The 22,339-nt window shown below is 38.3% G+C and overlaps 2 protein-coding genes across 4 annotated transcripts in view; one reads left to right on the forward strand and one right to left on the reverse strand.

Moving 5' to 3' along the window:
- Nucleotides 1-5,077: 5,077 nt before the first annotated feature.
- On the forward strand, nt 5,078-9,368 carry LOC139942869 (uncharacterized). Its single transcript, XM_071939670.1, has 9 exons — nt 5,078-5,289; nt 5,740-5,840; nt 5,944-6,080; nt 6,315-6,390; nt 6,640-6,816; nt 7,216-7,322; nt 7,526-7,598; nt 7,789-7,863; nt 8,188-9,368. Exons 1-9 carry the CDS (start codon nt 5,118-5,120, stop codon nt 8,311-8,313), a joined length of 1,044 nt encoding a protein of 347 aa, XP_071795771.1. The 5' UTR covers nt 5,078-5,117; the 3' UTR covers nt 8,314-9,368.
- A 983-nt stretch (nt 9,369-10,351) lies between these two features.
- The window catches only part of LOC139942867 (secreted frizzled-related protein 5-like), a 30,609-nt gene continuing 18,621 nt past the window's right edge, over nt 10,352-22,339 (reverse strand). Inside the window, exons 2-4 of one of the 3 annotated variants that reach the window (XM_071939668.1) lie at nt 20,264-20,323; nt 19,193-19,273; nt 10,352-12,726 (exon numbers count right to left, since the gene is read on the reverse strand). In XM_071939668.1, the coding sequence (XP_071795769.1) occupies nt 12,155-12,726; nt 19,193-19,273; nt 20,264-20,323 (713 nt within the window). In that variant the 3' untranslated portion in view covers nt 10,352-12,154. Of the gene's footprint in view, nt 12,727-19,192; nt 19,286-20,263; nt 20,324-22,339 lie in introns of all 3 variants that reach the window. The other 2 variants (XM_071939667.1, XM_071939669.1) reach the window with 2 other exon arrangements.

Raw genomic sequence — 22,339 nt, forward strand, 5'->3', positions numbered from 1 at the left:
GACATCCAATCACGCACGCTTATCATGCTCGCTGAGCGTCCGTGGTGGTGGTGTGTGATGATGTAGAAATGTCTCGTCTTTCGCGGGCATTATGGTAATGAGCTGACCCTGGGAACTCTTTGCTTATTATAGTAATGAGGTCAGTGGCTTCAACAGACTCTACAAGGCTGTCGGCCTGACGGCGCCCGCATGCGGATAGTGTACGGGGGCACTGTGTCGTGCGATGTTACGCAGAGTGAATACGAGTGGGTTTCATACCACGACTTTTTTCGGAGTGAATAATTCGACCGCCTTGAGCAAGGCTTCGTGTGATCTCACAGTGTGTACACGGGTGGGTCATGCGGCACGCACCACGAACAGGGTATATGGGTGGGTTTACAGCAGCGTCTTTTTGGAGCGAATAATGCGACTGCCTTGAGCAAGGCTAGGTTCGCTGCACACGCATGCAGTGCACCAGAAATGTACATTACCATACATTGTACAGCGAGAACAGTATAGCGTAGTCGTGCGTAGGGATTTCTCCCTCGCCGGCCACCATTACAGCAACTACAGCCACGAGCACATGTGTGCGTTTGCTTGCAGAACGTTGTGATTGACATCGCAGCGAGAGTTTATAGGTCAACCGACGACCAATGAGAATGGGTTGTTTGTATACATTAGCAAAATGAGCTCCGCCCTAAATTTTGGCAGTTACAAAACCAGCAAGGCGCTACCTAGGAAGTACCCATGTACCGTAAGTGTACCGTACACAGATGGTACATGTACATGTACAGTACTTATGAGTACATACGCTGTACACAAATTATATGCACTGTGTTAAGTATAGGGGTGCGCTGGCGGAATTCAGTGATGGGGACTGGGATTTTGCAGATTGCGGCTGGCCTTGATCAAGGCTAGCAGCGTGTCTGTTAAAGGAACATTTTGTCTTGGATCGGACGAGTTGGTCAATAAGAAGCGTTGGTAACCGTTTTTTATAAAATGCATCCCATGGTGTAGGTATGTGACAAAACACACCCACAGCAATCGTGAAAGTGTACAGAGCCTCGTTTTCGTTTTTTAAGTCCGTGCACATATTCGATCTTGCGCTGAACACATCGGCAAAAAGGTGCCCTAACAATCACCCTTTTAATGACGTATAAGTTATTTTCAGAAAAGTACACAAGTTATGATAACGTAGAGCACATCTCAATGATTATAGAAAACTAATCGATTTGCTCAGAAAATACATGAATCTTTGGTCATTGTACTTTCAGTGGCACTGAAATATTTTGTACAAAACGGCAGTCAAGTAGTCAACAAAATCGTGTTTTTATGCATTAAAGGAGCAAAATCTAAGTCTTGCCTCCTTGAAATTGATGTTTAGTATTTAATTTTGAGTTGAAATGTGAAGTTTAAATGCAATTTGTAGTTGCGTTCATATTTTTTTGGAATACGTAAAAAAAACAAAAAAACAAAAACAATCGCAACGTTAAATTCATGTAACAGGAAAAAACAACCGAGAATGGTACTATTTTTAACAATTACATTGATGTTTTCACGCCATCTTACTTGATCCATGGTTTCTTTATTTGAAAACTGTTAATATTTTGTCGGAATCCCTGTTAAAGTACAATGTTTGTAGATATTTAATTGACGATAAAACTTACAATACACATGGAAAATGTAGTGGAAGGCCATTAATAAACGAATAAATTTAAATAATTAATTTTTTTTTTTTTTTTTTTTTTTCCTCAGTCCGAAATAGATTGTGTTAAAAAGAAAATAAAGAAAAATTACATGGAACCAATATACCAAATTGCAGAGTAAGGCTTTCAGAACTAAGTATAAAATCAGTACTAAGTATGGGTAGTGAGGTGGACGGTGGGAACGGTGGGTGGGTCTTTCTGGCGGTGGGTGGATAAGTTTGTAGGCTGACAGGCGGTTGGGTTGGTGGGTGGTCAACTGATGATTTAATTATTACTGTTTAATGTTATTAAGCCTATTCTAAGCTTTCCATTGATACCAAATTCATGAAAATTGAACAAAAAATAAGGAAACAACAACATTTTTGGAAGATCTTTTATTCACATCATTTCGGTCACAAAGTCCGATTCACTTTTGTGTTGTAGAAGTTCATTGGACACAAATTAGGCTAACTTGGCAACACAAAAAAATTAAATAACTTTCTTATTACTGGTCTGACAAAGATTATCTTGGTGTCATTTGAAAGGTCCCTTCAAGAGCTTTCCAGCAGTTTCAGTTTCAATGAAATCCATTAACTTTTCATTTTTTTGTCACATAACCTACATGGTGGGGAAGATGCAGTAAAAGTTGAATACAAATATCCACACAAATTTGCCGTGAAATTGCGTGGTATTCCTATCACTGTGCGAACTAATAGAACACGGTCGGCCTTTTATTGGAGTAAAAAACTTGACTCCCATACATTTAATACTATAAATAAATGGCCGACCGTGTTAGTCTATAAAATGAGGTAAAAGGAAAACCGTGCAATTTCGAGGCAAGTTTGTGTGGATCATTGTATTCTACTTTACAACATCTTTCTACCCATATGCATTTTATAACAAACGGTTACAAACGCTTTTCAAATACCAACTCGACCGACCCATAATCTGAGGCAACGTGTTCCTTTAACACACGTGTAACGTTACGGCGGGTAAAATCGCCATTTTAAAATAGAATTCCGCTCTTAACTGAACAATAAACTCGTCATTTGTGAAGGTTTTACAACCTGTGCAAGAATATCAGTTCAAATTTTCAACCACGAAATACCAGAGGTTATGATACATGCATTTAAACGAAGGAAAAGTGTTTATTAATGAAGAAATAATGGAAATTTACCTCGGCCTCTTCTCACTTTGCATCCCAGAAACGCTGACCTGGTCAAACGCTGTCCAGACGCGGATTTCCGAATAACCGAAACACTAGCCGGCTACTAAAGTCGATATTTGAAAGAACACTAATTTTTGAAAACATAACGCTAATGTATAGGCAAAAGTAGAAGAAATATAACGTAAATGGAATCGATCCTTAGCAAGAATCGATTTTTTTTTTTTGTCGACAAGGAATGACGATTTTTCAGGACGGACCCAATTTCTTTGCCTAACAATTATCTGCTAAGCAACGATAAGCAGGATACCAGGCACAAACTTGACATGAGACAAAGTAGTTTGGCAGGTAACTTTTTCCACTAAGCATAGTTTTGGGTTGTGCTTAGCTCGTTTCGAAACCACGGCTTGGGCTTCAGATTCAGCCATCAGGCTAGTTTGGCCCCGCGTGCGGCGTTGTTTTGCTTAGTGTACTTGCACACTGAACTAGGCTCCAGACGAGAAAAGTGGAGTCTGAATCCGAAGCGGAGCCGTGAATTTGAAGGGGCCTGAAACTTGGCCAGGTACGTCGAAAGTGGATTGACCTCATGACCTCGGTCTTGCGCCCTCATCGGGACCAACTTTTTAACATTAAATTCAGATAACTGGTCTTTGATCTCTCAAGTAGGCAATATTTTGGAAATAATAGTATTTTTTCTTTAAAAATAATCGAATAAATAAATTAAAAGTGACAAATAAAAAATCAGCATCGTTTAACGTCATTAGACTTGAACTTTCGTCGATCTTTGACCTAGTTTTTAGTTAACTTTAATTTCTTCGTTCTGTTGTCTATGGCACATTTATATTTATCTATTTTATTTATTTATTTTCCACAGCACAAGCGCCAAAATTGGATGGATACAAAAATCATTAGATTATACAATTTTATTTTATAAAACCTTTATACAAAAAATGCGACATATCTCAGCAAAGAAGCTGTTTTGTGAGGAGGGGTTGGTGGTGGTATTTAAAGCCAGTGCATGGTAATGCACTAAACATGCTAAGAATTAGCAGGTAACTGGGTTGGGGTCCTGTTTCTCTTTTTTAGTTTGATATCTGTGTGGTCGCAATTAAAGGCAGTGAACATTATTGGTAATTACTCAAAATAGTTATTAGAATGAAAACTTATTTGGTCACAAGTGATGGAGAGCTGATGATCGTATAACACATTGTGAGAAACGGCTCCCTCACTGAAGTCCAGGTCTCGAAATCAAGCATCTGAAAGCACACAATATTTCGTGTGTTATGTTCTTTCATTATTATCTGGCAATTTCGACAACCAATCGAGCTCAAATTTTCCCAGGTTTGTTATTTTATGCAAATGTTGAGATCCAGAAAGTAAGAAGACTCCTGGTCTTTGACAATTACCAAAAGTGTCCAGTGTCTTTAATAAAAACTTGCTGACTAGCCGCTGCAAAACTTTTGAAAACATCCCAAATTGGAGCGCCCCTGTTCAGTGTTACTGGGTCTATTCGTTCCTTTTCTTCATTGGGTTTGGCTGAATGGACATTAACAACACTTAAATGTGCATAAATGACTCACTAGATTTGTGAGGTTGCAAATGGTATGGTGCCAACAGGTGTATTGTGGTGAACCCTGCGACATGTTTAAGTTAAGCATTGTCATGAATGGCAAATTCCAATGTGCCATTGTTTTTGCTAACAAGCCTTATATTTTGTTTAATTTTAAAGCAAATACACATCCTAAAACCTAAAGTGTCATTGAATTTATTCCATTCTATTTCAAGCAGAAAAAGCAGATTAAAAAAAATGGTTTTACTAAGTATAATTTTCTACTATCAAAACATTGGAAAATATTATTGCGTTGTCCACTTTTTGTCCTCCATATTATGGAGCCTCACGCAGCATATTGGTTGGGAATGTATTGGCCGGTGAGGGCGCTATATAACTTGGTGAAAGTGGTCCTTGTGGTTCAGGAAACACAGTTATGTAACAATGATGTTATAAACTACAAACAACACAATATAAGGGAGTGTTCTGATCCAACACAAAATAATTGACCCCAACAACAAAAGTCTCTTTTAAAACTGACATTCTGTTTTTTCCCCACGTGTGTTTAGGAAAGCAGGAATTTGGGGCACAAAAGGCGAGCTATTCGAGTCGGTCAATGCAGATGTTCTGTTTTACGTCAGCATTCCAACAAGGAATGCATTTTTGGGGTGCCAAGTTGGTGTTGTCATCTCCATTTAGAAGACGGTCAATTGCAAGCTGAAAGTCTGACTATTCCAGTATGACTGTTCGTGTCAAACGTCTACGTCTCTATCTGTCTGTTTGTTTGGGTGTGTGTCTCTGGATTTCTCTTGTACTGCCTCTTTATGTGCGATATGACTTTACAGAGCCCAGTGCAGTGCCTAGTGCAGAGGAACACACGACCCGTTCCTCAAGGGTTCATGTTAAGAAAGGTGAGATCTTCAGTGAGACCATTTTTTTCGGTTAACCCGAACTCTGTCAACAATCAAAACTTCTTGCAAATTGTTTTAAAGTTATGACCGTTGAAAATTATATTTGATTATAATACTATTACATAATCAGAAAAAAACACGATACAAATTACTAACTGATTACAGGAACTAAACAATATCATTCTTGATCTTAGCCACTTCGCTCACGATGAGTCTATAGTAAACAAAGACCTAGAATACAATTCATGACCCCACCCCGAATAAAACTTTTAAAAAAACGTACGTTAAAAATTACCTACAAAATAAATGTACCTACGGAAAGAGAAGAAACAAATTGCTTTGAGAAAATTAATGCAAAACTTTCTTTCTCTCTTATACTACTGGCATATTCTTATAAATTCCACAGACAACGATCTCATTAATGAAAAAAATGGCATGTTTTTTCCGTAGTGCAATTTGATGAAGACATACTCCCTCAATGTGAGAATCCACCAACCGAAGTCAACACAACTTTCTTCAAGTACATGAGAAGATTTACCGGGCGCAAAATGGTAAGAACTAAAACATGAAGATTCTTTAGCTCAAACATGAATTTTCAATCGTTCTTATAAAACATTATGTTGATTAAAAGATCTTTCTCTGGTTTGCTTAAAGATGTTATACACAGCCATCTACCCTTCTGATGGAACTAAGTTACGAGGCCGGCGGAGGGGTACAGAAGCAAATGAAATCATCCCATCTAAAGTTGTATCCAACTTGAAAAGCATGTATCAATCCGCACTTAAACACAGGTTAGTAAAAGCTTTGTCTCAGTTTTGTTCGAATTCCAATCATCTATTGTTTTAAGTCAAGGCTTGAAAAAGTTCCGACAAAGAATAACACTTATTTTGCCTGAAGGATCTAACTCTCATGTCATAACAATCATAGCTGGTTGTATTCACCTGCAGAGGTAATGAATTCTCTACTTTAGCTTGCTGCAGTGTAGATATTTAAAGGAAAGTTTCATCATTGTGTTCTGTTTTTAGGAATACTGACATCGATGTATGTCATGTGGAGAGAACAACGTTGTTTTCAAGCTTGGTCATTTATTTTATAGATACGGTGAGATTTGAAGTTTTATCTTTTCCACGAGCATTGTCTTTTCGTTTTGTATTTCATTTCTCTAGAAAACTTGTTTCGTTCTGACAGTAAAAAGTATTCCCAAATCGCAGCTGTGTTCCCTCTTAGGCCCCTTATCGAGACAGGTATTTTTTTCCACTTTCATTAATATTTATTCTTTTTCCCCTTTTTCTTCAGAATGATTTATGGGAATGTGTTTTTATAATTACCGACTTTGTTTTCCCCCCACAGAGGTCTTCAGACAACGCGAGTGAACCGCAGATAAAGCATTTCGTTTCAATTCAACATGGCGCCCTCTGTTGTCTTCCAGCCTACAGAGTCGATCTAAGACGCACGGTGGTTGTCGTGGCAACATCTATGAATCTCGGTCCAGCTTGGATACGCCATTTTATCAATGAATTCTCAGAGGTTTTTCAAACTTTCACTCTCATGAAATCAAGAATATTTTAAAGATATAAGTTGAGAGTCTTAAGAACCGAGAAAGTGCTGTGGGGTGTGATCCGTGATTTAAAATACAGTTTCTTGAATAGGCTGGTATAGCTCAGTTGGTAGAGCGCCGGCACGTTAATCCAGAGATCGCAGGTCCAAATCATGCCCTTGTAATTTGTATCTATATTCAACCCAAAATTGCATTAGTTTCATTATAATAATCATCAATCAAACTGTTCAATATAGTAATCTGGGGTAGGAGGTGTTCAATCGGGGTTGCGGACACTTTGTAAGAAATTGTAGTTTAGAAGGAACGTCAAATTTATACAACTCAAAACAATATTAATTGTGTATGTTTTGATTTGTAATAATTTACAGATCATTGAGCAGACAAAAGAGCAAAACTTCCGGATTATTTTGAGCGACTTTACGAGTGGGCCGAATGATATACAACGACTATTTGATGAATCTATACTGAAAGAGAGGTAGTTATATAACCAATGTAGAACATGTCAACCTTACAAAATTGTTGCTGCACATAGAACTACAGATCACATTTTACCCGGCAATTCGACCACCGGCAACTATTAATACCTTATTATTATTGTTAGTGAATTACCAAAGCTATGAGCTTCCCTTGCTGTAATGTGTGAAAATTATTCTAACGAATTGCTTGATTTTTTTGAAGGGCAAAGGTCATCAATATGAATATGCATTACAACAAACCAATTGGAGTTGAAAAGGCTGTAGAACTTGTGCAGGTAAAGTATATAAAACATTCCTTTAAATAACAATGGTTATTACCAATTATGTGTCAATATTTATATTCACAAGGATGACTTACAACTCAATGTCTAAAATAATATGGTTTGCCCGTGCTTAACAATGTATAAATCTGTCCTCCCTCATAGGAACAAGTGTATCCATTATTTATTGTTTATTAATTTACAGAATCCAGATGACATTATCTTCTTGTGTGATTTTCACATCGAGATTCCTCTTGGTTTCATCAACATGATTCGCAAGGTAATAACATATTAATTATTATTTGTATTTTACAAAGATCTTTTAACGTGATTGTCTGATGGGACCACATACACTGTTGCAATATTCACTAGTATCTTATAGAGATAACCAACTGCCATGCAGAAACAAGGCAATTATAATCAAAGGTTGTAACGGTAGGGAATTCTAAACAAAGTCCAATTTCCCTCTAGATATTACTTCGAACAGGTAGCCTTTAAAATGTTTCGCATTGAGGGGCCATGTAAAAACATTAAATGAACGTTATCTCGAATTGGTATGAGGGTCTATTTTGTTTTAACTTCCTAACTTTTCATCCAAATGAAGCACGTGATCGCAGGTCACATGGTGTTTGCTCCAGTGGTTGCCAAACTAAATGAAGAAACTTCAATTCAAGACAAAGAAGGTAAGGAAACATCTTCTCTTTACGTCATGTTATATTCAATAGCTTAACCGATATTAAAGTGACAAAATTTATCGCGTCATCTCATGAATAATTCAACAGCGTTTGTTTGATTTACCAATAATTAAGTAGAAATCTTTTATTCACGTCATCTTATGAATACTCAACGCATTTGTTTCTTACAATAAGGTTTCTGGGATTATAATGGTTTCGGTATGCTGGGAATCTCAAGAGCAGACTGGGATGTGATTGATGGAATGAATACACGTGATTTCAGTGACCAATGGGGAGGAGAGGATTGGGATATGATTGACAGGTAAAGTGAAAAATCGGGATTTTCTTTTTGAGTAAAAACGACATTTTGATTCCAATCCATTTAGTTCATGAGTTGCTTTCACTTTTAACAATTAACATACGTCATCATGATCACAATTGAATTGATCACATTTTTGTAACAAACGAATTTAGAGTTCGATGATTATTCAATTATTTAGAATTAGAGTTTTATACTATTTTGTTTTACTGAGATGTGGACAAACAGTCCAAAATCTAAAGGCAATTGTAGAAAATGTTCGTTACTTAAACTGGTCTACATCCGAAATGCAAAAGTGAATGGTGCAGACATATCTACATGTGAGTTATTTTGTAGTATCAGCCTATTTAAATCCAACATGTTTTCCCCTTTATTTTTCCCTCCTAGGATTATCAAAATGGGGATCCATGTAAACCGTCTGCGAGTTCCAGGTCTCTTTCATCATTATCACAATAAGATGGAGATGTGGCCTGGTGGTCGCGCTGAATTGGCTGAGTTTTAATCTCAATGTTTCGCAATTCTTTCATTCTAACTCTAGTTAATTAGTAAGAGGCAAGGCAGTATGGCCCAACTACATGGGTTTAAAAAAAATAAAACCCAAAACGCCATAGTGTAATAAGGAGCGGTATACATGGAATTAACAAGAAGAAAACATAAAACTAATGACAAATTCCTCGAGTAAAAAAACTGCCCCAAATAATAGTTATTTTGAAAATTACCCCAATTATCACAGATGTTTTCTAAATTGTTGTTGCAGATGATATATTGGCTCCTATATATTAAAAGTGATCTGATATTTTTCTGATCGCGGTTTCTTATTTTCATACAAACTAAATCTATATAGTGTAAACTGAGTGTAAGCTGAGATTAATAAATTAAGTGGAAACAAATAGAAGAAAGCAACAAGGTATAAACACACGTTAACTTAATTGTTGGTGTTATTAAAGTGTTGACTATCCTAAGGTTAGCACTATACATCAGCACTGAAGCGCTTTAAGTATTATTGTATATATAATTTAGACATTAAAAACAAAAGTTACATGCAAAATACTAGGTATTAAATGTCTTAATATCATAAAGATTTATTTCCCCATTATGTTTGAAGGCAGTGGACACTATTGTTAATTGTCAAAGACCAGTCTTCGCAGTTGGTGTATCTCAACATTATGCATAAAATAACAAACCTGTGAAAATTTGAGCTCAATCGGTTGTCGAAGTTGCGAGATATTAATGAAAGAAAAAACACCCTGCTTTCAGATGCTTGATTTCGAGACCTCAAATTCTAAACTTGAGGTCTCGAAATCAAATTCGTGGAAAATTACTTCTTTCTCAAAAACTACGTCACTTCAGAGGGAGCTGTTTCTCACAATGTTTTATACTATCAACCTCTCCCTATAACTATCTAATCAAGAAATGTTTTATGCTAATAATTATTTTGAGTAGTTACCAATAGTGTCTACTGCCTCTAAGTTCAAAACCACCCCAAAGCTGGAGGAATTAGATGTCCTATTTTGTTTCCATATCTGACAAAGTGGCACAATTAACTTGCCTATCTTACAAAGTTCCATAGCAATGGTTGCTACGGTTGAACCACCACCCATTAATATGCTTCAGAATTATGTCTTGTTTGTGTTTGTGTGCAAAATTATACTTCAGAAAAAGTTTCAATAAAAAGCAGAGGTGTAAACGCCTAACTGCAATGTCACTTTGACCTACTAACATCAACCTTTTGATACAGCGTTGATTCAAACACCTAGAGTCCAGTTTAAGTGCAATTTTCTTTCTTTAAAGCAATACAATGATCAAAAATATACTGAGTGCCTTGTCCTTTGTGTTGACTATGATTTGGCTCATAACTAGACATGTATGCCCAACCCATCTGAAGACTGTCATTGTAAGCCTTTAAAGAAATACTTGATTCCAATTTTTTAAAACACAAATTAAAAAATAAAATAAATGTAAAACAAAAATATCTTAAGAATAGACTTTGGCTAAAAATCAAATCAAATTATAATTAAGAAGCAAAGTTATCATAAATCATTCTAATTGCGATTGAATACTTGAATCGGTGCTCAACGAAAATTTAAGGAAAAAACCCCTAATTTGAATGAATAGACCAAGTTGGTGACAGCTAGTTTGAAAAATCACAATGGCTCCTACATCACGTGTCTAGTAAATTGACAATTAATACTTCAAAATCCTCCAGCAAATTTAAACTGAGTTTGATGGATTCAGTACCATCATTCTCAACATGAATATCATCAAACTTGCTTTTGAGTTATACTCTAAGGTTTTGATGAATACGGGATGATCCAAATCAAATATCAACTAGAGTTCACTCGTGCAGTTTGCAAAACATTAATTATTCAAAACGCAAAAGTGCAAAATTCACTGTGCGATACAAAGGGAGCTACATGAAAGCTTAATTTATGTACAATATTAACATTCGATTGCGTTATAACCACACTAAATATCAATCTAAAACCTCATTATAAACAGCTTAATCTGCAGTAGCTTTTTAAAGCATTACATTCTATATCAGGTTTAGACAAATCAAATTTGTTTGCATTTAAAAACTTGGTATCTATTTTTATTGGCTGTTAACTCTGTTCAAAGACTTCACGATGCCCTTTGTTTAACTGAGTAGGTTTACAGTTCACAACTAAGAGATTTAAAAATCTCGAGGTCTACCTCTATCATTATGCCAACAGAGTAAGGTTCCCTGTATTCAACAGCAATGATGGATGCTAATGTTCATTGTACAAAATAGGAACCAGGCTCTTTGCCCTTCTCGCCTCGATTTCAGGGTTACATTTATTTGATAGAGAGAGAATCAAGATCCATAGAAGACGAGTAGAAACTCAAAGTATATTTTTACGAACCCCGGTTCTTATCAAAACTGACTCTTCATCCAATTAATCTCTACACACTCTCTATAGAGGGCGCTATTCAAATGAACCAGTTCATTAAAGACACTTTCCCAAACAACAATATAGTCGTTAAACATAGTCGTTTGTCATTGGTTTTTGCATGTTTTACATTACACCACGGTATGGGGTCTACAAGACGATGTGTACAAACGACTTCAATATGGTTTGGGTTTAGATGTATAAATAGTTGCACTCAAATTGCTTAACTAAAAGTTTCTCAAACGCTGAACCGATTACGCTTTAATTCCACGGAATTCACTTTTCATGAGAGATATATATTGATGATCTCTGCCAAATTGAAAAAATGAAGTCCTTTTCGAAATAACTAGAGCAGAAACAGCATCAGTGAAGTGTGACCTTATGAGAAGTCAAATAAGCCTGCCCATACTAGCCTGCCCATACTAGCCTGCCCATACTAGCCTGCCCATACATAAACACGCTTCGATACTTCAAGTCTAAACCAGGAATAAGTCTTATTATGATCATAGAGTGCTACACGGAGCACCATTGAGTAAAACCCTACTGGATATCCCCAGTTTACACGTAGAGATAGTACCTAGCCTATATCGCTACACTATTGTGTTTAGCAGGTGTTTGCAATTACCAACAGCCTAATTGATCAAGAATAGACCATTATTATCTTGTGTTTTATTCCCTTCCCTTATCCCGCCTTCCTTCCTTCTTTCTCTCCCTTTCCCGTTCTCTTTCAAGTCGTCTTTCCTCTCGTGTAGGTTTCCTCTTGGTCGGTTCAGTCACTGCTTCATCAGTCCCCCGGACACCGCTAGCTTGAGTCCCCGTCTCTTCTCTCTTCCCGTCACGTCCTGGGCGATCCTTCTTGCCTGTTCGATCCTTTTTTCCCTTCTTTGGTTTTGAAGTAGCAGCCACTTCGGATGAATCCTCAGGGTCTTCGGTGTTGTCAGATGGGCAAGGGTGATCGAAATATCGGGTCGCATTTCTGAACTGCTTGGTCTTGGTCCAGATGTGAACGTAGGTCATGAAGAGTTTCTTTCCATCTCGGTGCCCCATCACTAAGAAGTTATCTTTGCCTGGTTGGAGCATACCACAGCCGCAGTTAGCGCCCTCTCGTGTCCAGAATGTCATCTTGTTTAAGTCCTTCTGTTTCATACTGCCTTGTTTGATGACGTTGTATTTATCTGGATCTCCGATGTACTTCTTGCCTTCTGCTGACTCCTTGACATCAATCAGCTTCATCTTGAGTACTAGTCAATTAAAAAATGTGAAACATAAAACAGTTTAAGAAACATGGTTGATTAAGCTGAGAGTATGCAGCCTAAGCTGCTTAGCATGCGCACAAAGCTAAATCAATCACAAAAACCATCTCTGCCCTCACAAATACCCATTTACACCTGGGTGAAGCGAAGCAAATATAGTGAAGTTTCTTGCACAAGGACATACATGTAATGACCAGGACTCGAACCAACCAAACTCAGTCAGACAAATTAAACCGCTGTCAACCACGTGACGTCAAAAAAAGCAAACATAAAACATGCCAAGACACTCTTGTCAAAGTTTCCAAATGGACAAACCGTTCTGTTCATTCTCCCAACTTGAGAAACAAGATGGAATGCAATATCAATTTCTCCAGGAGGGAGGACGGCACAACAGAATTAGCACCACAGGCTCTCCTGTACCCACAAGGTTTGGCAAACCAAAACTCTTGAAAACCTTTCTCCTCATGTTTTCCTGGCGTTGTTGGTTTTAAGGATTTGTAGTTCTTTCACATTCACTGTCACACAAATTAAGCAAATATTCTACAACAGACTGTTAGAGAAAGTCTTCGAGAATGGTTTGGTTTTGTGTCATTCCTTTCATGATCTACTATAGACCGCCAAGTCAACATGACATTCTTGGCAACATTTTGCTTACGGCACTTTTCTAAGGTACACAATTAGCCAAAACCCCAGTAGCAAACTATTGAGTCAACTTGTGTACATTTTCTCTGATTTGTGTCAATTTGCACCCAATTCATCCATCACACTTCACTCAATAATGAAGAACATATGCGGCTGCTGCAACTCACCAAGTATTTGTTGCCCAAACATTTTATGATTAATCAGAATCTTGGCAACAAAATGGCCACCGTCATCGTGACCTAAGGTCAGTATTGTTTTGACGATTGGTTTCCTCATTAATCATTGGGGAAATTCAGTCCAATTGGGCAAGAGGATATGAAGAAACTATCAATGGATTGAACACGTCTGTATTATCTGTTGTCAATCAGGTTTTAATTATTCAAATCATAGGTGATATTATAAACAGACGCCGCTTGTTTTGAGTGTTGTCTAGACCAGACCATGCTCCACCATTCATACTACGACAGTTTGCTTTGGTGTCCCTTTCTATGGTATCCATAGAGGACATCGCCCGAGCTTGAAGAACGTTCAGCCCCCTAACAGCTCCTACCACTTAAGTGACAATTTCTATCCTTTTTACACCAATTAGCAAAGTAGTCCCGTCTTGGATTTACCTACAAGAATGTGTGGAGGTGTTCACATGAGGAAAGATAAAAGACGATGCCGCCCACCGACGGATATCTTAGGGTATGTTCAGACAGCGTACTAACTTAGACCCGAACCGGTCTAACTTTTACGAGCAGCGGGGGGTGGTCGTAAAAATAAAAACCCATTGCGTTCAGACAGCACAGAGTTAAACCCGATCCGGTTTATCTTCGGTTTTAAGAGGTCAAAGTAGACGCGACCCCGTTGCTCTAACATCCGGTTTTATTCATCAGATTCACGCACCGAGTATGCCGATATACTGAGTGCCCCATGCCCTGGATGATCAGACAGGGCACAATTATTGGAGACAAATGGCTCAATCGAACGCGGTAACAGTTTTACCGTTAGGAGGATATGGGCACTTAAAACAAACATGAACACGACTCGAAATTATTTTTTTAAACAAACAAAATATTGATACAAACCGCCGAGAAAACTCACCAAAATATTGTCCATATTCCATGAAACAGAACACGTTTCATTTTTGTGTTTTGTTTTATACCACTGTTTCCGATTTAATAAATACTTTTAGTTTGTACTTCAATCGATTGGAAGTTGCGATCTCTCAAAAGCTGGTGCTGCGATTTTTATTCCGATTCGTTCATAAACACAACTACACACGTGCAAGTTACGTAAATACATGTACTTTGCAGTATTCTCCCAACTTCCCAACAAAGTGGTGATATTGCTGGCGTAGGGAATTTCCCCTACACACAGCCTCGCGCCCACTGCAGTTCATTCTCCTAGATTGAAAGTACAGCACGCTAGTAACGGTGACGGCAATAGAAAGGCACATCCACGGGATCGGTGATGATAACTATGGGATATCAGAGAGTGATCACTATGGGATGGCAGCGCTGTACATGTGAGAAGCAATACAAAAATATGCTTCTTCGCTGCGCTCGTAGTATACGCATGAAAAACAGTTTCAATTTATTGTAGGACACTCAACAAAAAAAGCTTGGAAAATATAATTTTGTTTCAGAATTTAATAAATCATGGGCGTGGGCCTGTGTTAAACTGCATACACCGATGTGATCGAGAGGGTTTCGCCAACTCGGTAAGCGGCAAGAAAGTAATATAAATACTCGGTGCTTTTCAGCATCAGAGGCAACAGAAACCGTATACAAGCACTCCGGGTCCCGGGCGTGTGCGTTGAACCACACAATGGGTCGTCCGTTGTGAGTTAAAACCGGATGTCATTCTGTCCACACGCAGTGTTAAAAGATAAACCCGAACCGGTTTAGACTTAGACCGCCTCGCTGGACGGTTTAAGTTTTGGGGTTTAAACCCGATCCGGTCTAACTTTATTTGCGTTCACACGCACAAAAGTTAAACCCGAACCGGTCTAAGTGGACTTAGACCAACTTTAGTACGGCGTGTGAACGACCCCTTAAACACCCACCCAAGGTTTTCTGAGTTCGCTCTTACTTGAACCACCACCAGTTAGGCCGCTTTCACACCGGTGTGTTTACCACAAATGGGCCACAGTGATACGGCCACAATTTCTCGGTCGGATGAGCTTTTTGTGTGTTGGGACACTTTGAGGTTACCGCATTGCTCCAGGCATAGGTTACTTCCAGACACCAATGGGGCTCCAAACTCATGCATTTTGTTCTTCATTGAGTTTTCTTCTTAAATAAAAAAATAAAAAACCTTTGTCGGCTTGCCACCGACCCCAAATAGAGAAACTAGTGAAGCCCAACAAGGGATAAACTGCCCTTCTTGTTCGGACCAACGGAGTTTGATTTTAAATCCACGTACAGTCCCTTGACGAATAGCTCCAAGCAACTACATGTAATGATATGAAACCTTGCATTGACATTAGAGAATAGACGACAATATTCACGGCGCCTTGTGAGGCAATGCAAGCTGATCCCTAATGGCAGACTAAAACGATACTAAACTTATTTCATGGCCCGTTGGTAGGTACCCTATCCACATGAAGTAGTCAAGATTTAGTCTAAACTTTATTGGGGTACAATAATGACAGTTCCGACTTGGGAATCACTAAGTGATAAAATACATTTCAGACTATTTCATCAAAACATTTTAAAGGAACACGTTGCCTTGGATCGGACGAGTTGGTCTATAAAAGGCGTTTGTAACCGTTTGTTATAAAATGCATGTGATTGGAAAGATGTTTTAAAAGTAGAATACAATGATCCACACAAATTTGTCTCGAAATTGCAAGGTTTTCCTTTTACTTGCGAACTAACACTGTCGGCCATTTATGAGAGTCAAAAACTTGACTCTCATAAATGGCCGACCGTGTTAGTCGACGAGGTAAAAGGAAAACCGTGCAATTTCGAGGCATGTTTGTGTGGATTATTGTGTTCTACTTTTACAACATCTTTTCAATCATATGCATTTGATAACAAACGGTTACAGAATGCTTTTCAAATACCATCTCGACCGATCCAAGGCAACATGTTCCTTTAAAAGGATTATTCTGGAGTCATATAATATTGAACAAAATGTTAACCAAAACCAAACTATTTTACCGAAACGGGGAGACATTGTGTGTCACACGCAGCTTTATCAAATACCGAAAAGCTTTTCGAAAAGTAAAGTTTTGGAATGAAGGAAATAAATTGAATTGTCTCCAATGCTGGTGATTCCCACTAAGGAATAATGGATATGGGAATAAGCACGCGATGGATCCGATCCATTACGACCCCTGGAGTGTAAGACTTTAGAACTGATCCTTGACGAAAAGTTAACGAGCTGGTAAGAAGGTGTTTAGTATCAACAGACAACCTCCATCTCAAGATTGACAAGCGTGTACTGCTACCAGCTATCAATAGACAACCTCTATCTCAAGCTTGGCAAGCGTGTACTACTACAAGCTATCAACAGACAACTTCCATCTCAAGCTTGGCAAGCGTGTACTACTACAAGCTATCAACAGACAACCTCCATCTCAAGATTGGCAAGCGTGTACTACTACAAGCTACCAACAGACAACCTCCATCTCAAGATTGGCAAGCGTGTACTACTACAAGCTATCAACAGACAACCTCTATCTCAAGCTTGGCAAGCGTGTACTACTACAAGCTATCAACAGACAACCTCCATCTCAAGATTGGCAAGCATGTACTACTACAAGCTACCAACAGACAACCTCCATCTCAAGATTGGCAAGCATGTACTACTACAAGCTATCAACAGACAACCTCTATCTCAAGCTTGGCAAGCGTGTACTACTACAAGCTATCAACAGACAACCTCCATCTCAAGCTTGGCAAGCGTGTACTACTACAAGCTATCAACAGACAACCTCCATCTCAAGATTGGCAAGCGTGTACTACTACAAGCTACCAACAGACAACCTCCATCTCAAGATTGGCAAGCATGTACTACTACAAGCTATCAACAGACAACCTCTATCTCAAGCTTGGCAAGCGTGTACTACTACAAGCTATCAACAGACAACTTCCATCTCAAGATTGGCAAGCGTGTACTTGTAACAAGCTGTCAACAGACAACCTCTATCTCAAGCTTGGCAAGCATGTACTACTACAAGCTATCAACAGACAACCTCCATCTCAAGCTTGGCAAGCGTGTACTAGTACAAGCTATCAACAGACAACCTCCATCTCAAGATTGGCAAGCATGTTCTACTACAAGCTACCAACAGACAACCTCCATCTCAAGCTTGGCAAGCATGTACTACTACAAGCTATCAACAGACAACCTCCATCTCAAGCTTGGCAAGCGTGTACTACTACAAGCTATCAACAGACAACCTCTATCTCAAGCTTGGCGGGTGTGAACAAACTATCAACAGACTAAAACCTCAATTTAGAGCTTGACATCTCTCGACTTTCCAGACGGCACAAACAAAACAATAAACATCACACCAAAGCTCTCAGAAATCAAGATATAATTGCATAATGGGGCCGGCAACCACCAAAGGTTTTCCCTGCCTTTAAAGCGAACAGGGTCTACTTTAAATAGGAATCGAATATTATGATAAATGCGAGACAACCTGTCCAAAGACAATATAAACTAAGAGAGATTTATGATTGCCAATGCCATTATGACTCCACCAGAAAATGTCGACCTCGCTAAGACGAACGCTATAGATCACGGGCGACTCAACCTGAGGTTAGAAGGTTAACAACATACGATATGGGAGAATAAACATGAACGTCGAGTACCAGTGAAACCACACAGAAAGTGCCAGACCTCAACCTCGTTGTATATCAATTGGGCATCGATCGAGCCCGTGGTTTACTTCATGAATGCGACATATTGCGGGGGATTTAAAGGTTGAAATAATTTCTTAAAATTTCTCAACAGTAGTTGACTTTTAACCTTTACAGAGGAAAATGATGGGCACCCTCTCAAACGAATCTTCAATTATTACATTTTAGATCCTTGTTTATATGCGAGCAATGACAATCACTATGACAATCTTTAATTATATGTTTGCCTTGGTGGCGCTCCAATACTTGAGTGACGTCATTTACAGACTTGCCACTGACGTCAGTTACATTGTGTACCACGAGTGTCTTTACTACTTAACAGCTTATTGAGTGTCTCTGTATAACAAAATAAACCCATCAAGAAAATCACTCTATGATGAAATAAAGAAGTGGACAATTCCCACTTGACCACCAGCTTGCCGATCATAAATCGTCTGATAATCGGTCTGTAGTTTGTTTAGAATCTGATCAAGCGGCAATTGTAGGATTAACGACTCTCGCCAAACTCTCAGTCCCTCTCACCCAATGACATTACAAGCTAATTCTACCTGCCCAACGTTAGACTTGTCTACGGTCACTAAGATGAGGATTTAGATGCAACTCTGCCTTTAGAGTCATTACTCACATATATAAATACTTGAACAAAGACTATTGCCAAAGTGAACGATTTAAGAACAGGGGTAGGCTAGGTTCCAAAACGAAACAGTCTAATTGTAAAACAATCTCAATTAGTATTGAAGTAGTGGTTGTAATTGCACCATTAACAACACTCCATTAATAAATATGAGCTGAAGATAAATTTAGTGCTTTCAAATCTTACAATTCCTGAGTCGCACACTATTTTGGTCAAACAAAAAATGTTTACTTAACATAAAGTGTCGGCTTCAGAAGCCATTATTACAGAATATTAACTATTGGCTAAGAAAGAACCTCTGAAATGAAAAGAAACAACTTACCAAAATCAGCATTGCAGAAATACTCCACAATAGATGATGATGTAGCATCCTCATGGCACTGAGTAAAGAGAGATCCCACTGCTGCAACCATATCTTTTGAAAAACAATCAACTAAAATTAGACAGCCTCAACCTTGACTCAAACGGTAAGTCCAAGTTGTACAAAGGTATTAAAGAATTACACATACCCAGCCGGTTTATCAATGTATCATCTACTAAAGTATCTATTACTACTTTGTGAGGAAAATCAAAGACAGCAACTCGTGTCCTTCTTCTCTTGAAGTAACGAACTGTTTTTTAAGATTAGAAGTAAGTGTTATCATACCGTGAAAGAGATTAAATGTTTTAATAGTTCTGGAGATGTGAGTTTTCAGTTTACCGGTCCTTGTCTATTAGTCTTTGGGTAATGTAGCTCAAACAGAAGTTTAAATCAGGATAAAAATCAACTTGACATAAAATCATCACAATTAGAGTTATTCAAAGTTATGCCTTTCTGTTTTTTAGTTTCTTTTTTAAACCCACTCCCCCTTGGGACCATGTCGCCCTTTGTGATTTCCAAAAATATTGTCAAACTAAACCACAAGAAGTCTAGGTCTACGACCTTGACAGAAGAGCAGACTACATCATGCACTAAAATGGCAGATATTAAGCTCATCTTGGTGTCTCTCTTTATGTCCGTTTACGATTAACAGAACTAGAAGAGATTGAAACCAAGATGGCCGTCAATGCTTAAAGAAATGTATTGAAATGACATCTTGCACATCGCGGAACGCACCTCCGCACATTGCGCGTCCACAAACATCCACCATTTTGGGAGTCAATGTGAGACTTTTGAACGTTAGGTGGCAGCAGACTTACCTGGTAAATGTCCATTAATTACGTCGTTCTGAGCATGCGTACATTACCGAGAACAATGGATTTACCTGGTAAGTCTGCTGCCACCTAGAGTCTAAAACGTCTCACATGCCTTTGTGTACATGTTGACTACCAATGGCGGACATAATAAATTCATGTAAGTGCAATGCGCGTTGTGCACTGCGCGTTGTGCAAGGAGTCTATAAAGTGAACCTGCCTTTCATCGGACGGTCCTTGGAGACCATAGGGTAGCCGGTGGGAGCTAGAGCATTAGCATCTACATATCGTGAGAGAAATACAAGCAGAAAGAAAGAGATAAAGGGTGAAAGGTCAGGTTATCATATGGGGTCAGAGTTCATGACCAGATATCAGCCTTGTGTCAAAAAGGGGCGGGAAAATGTGACAAGATAAGAGTGAGGAATACAGTGTGGGTTGTCTGATTCGATTAAAGGAAAGTGTATGGAAGAAAGTTGACTACATTATGAAGAAACAAATCTGATATCAATTAGCTATAAATAGACCCCAATACATTGGCCGCCATCTTTGATGAAACGTACACACGTGGAAGACTATCATTGGCTGAGAGCCCGCGCAGCGCGCGTACACGCGTGTACTTTCCTACTGTGTATAATCAAAGATGGCAGTCAATGACGTCATGTGCAAATATCTAATAGTAAGTTGAAAATGAGTAAAAGGAGAATATTCAAAATAAGCAATACACCGCATATAAAAACTAAGAAATCTGTCAAAAAACAATTTCCAGTTAGATCTTTACATATAAAATTTGTAACAAAAAAACATATAATACAAGTAAGCATTGGGAACCATTCTTTGTTATGCTTTCATATTACTTGGAGTAATAGGCCTACCCAACTATTTCGGATCAAAATCATCACTTTGTTCTTTGACAACTGTTTCAGCAACTTTGTTTAGTTCCTAAAAAGTCCAGAGACCGGATGACCTTGTTCCCAAAGTTTATTGGGTCTTTAAACGCTCGTTTAACAGCAGCAACTTGTTCCCATTCCTGAACAAACAATGAACATTCATCATCAGTGCGCTAAGGTACAGAGGTCATAGGTCATACCACAACACGTAAGCTTTTTAAGCCGCTGAGTAGAGTTACAGTGATGAATTGCCAATAACTGTTGATGCCAAATGCCGACTAAAAGAAGCTGACTAGGACCACTTCAGAGAAACTCAAGTTTGTTTATCAAATCATTGTCAAACTATGATGACATGTTTTAAAAACAAAATCTTCGGCCAAGTTTTAGACCGCATTAACATTCCTTTATTTTTACATTCGTTTATTTAGATTTGCGAGTCATTTGGTACGTCATGTTTTGTAATTCAAAGCAGTGTTTATGAAATATTTTTAACGGGAAAGTTTATCCTTGTTTTTTTGTTTTTTGAGCTTTTGGTTCATCCTTGATGTTTTCAACAAGAACTCGCCCACAACCAATCACTCAAAAAAGTATCTCTCGATACACTTCATGTTTTTGTTTACACATTTTTGTTCTCATTTTTTCCGTTTATATGCGCTCCTAAGTCTCGTTATTATCATATTGTTAGATTAATAACTATACTGGTAAAATGAACATTTCTAATCAGTGAGTCTTTGTCTGGAAACTAGAATAAAAAAAAAAAAAAAAAAATATATATATCCATTTGTTCTTCATACTTCGCGTCCTTTCACTCAAACACAAATACACTCTAAACAGATGAACATTCACTTAATTTGTTCATGTGACAGTCAAAGTCGTGACACATACTCCTAGTTCTCATGTATCCGCTCCTCATACTCTGAAACCAACAGAATCTCCTTCCTTTTCCTCTTTCCATCTCAACTATTTGTAATTTCATAGAAATACATCAGATTTCAATTTGAGGTGGGTCGAGTGCCAAGGAAAGTAGCGTCCTTAACTCTGTGTTTCCTTCTATCGATTTACCCCTGAATGGTAAGATATGGATCTCTGCTATTGTGGTACAACATGACTACCTCCATGGGTACACTGAGTTTCAGAAGGAGGTTTATCCAGAACCCCTTCATTTATAGTGATGATCAGCCAAACCTACAGTTAAAGTAAAGTCTACTGGCATTCAGTAAAACGATTCTAAGCAATTTTCAATGGTTTCTTCCTCAAACCTACACTTACAAAACAAACTGGGTGAAATCTTGTACATGTTTGGCTGGTATTGTCAAATGTTGCTCTGTGAAATTCGAAGCGATAGTAGTGTTCCGCACTAAACTCCAATCAGCAGCCCCTTTAAGATTCAAACTATTAAGACGTGAGCT

Source organism: Asterias amurensis, chromosome 10, assembly GCF_032118995.1.
Source record: "Asterias amurensis chromosome 10, ASM3211899v1".
NCBI classification, from domain to species: Eukaryota; Metazoa; Echinodermata; class Asteroidea; order Forcipulatida; family Asteriidae; genus Asterias; species Asterias amurensis.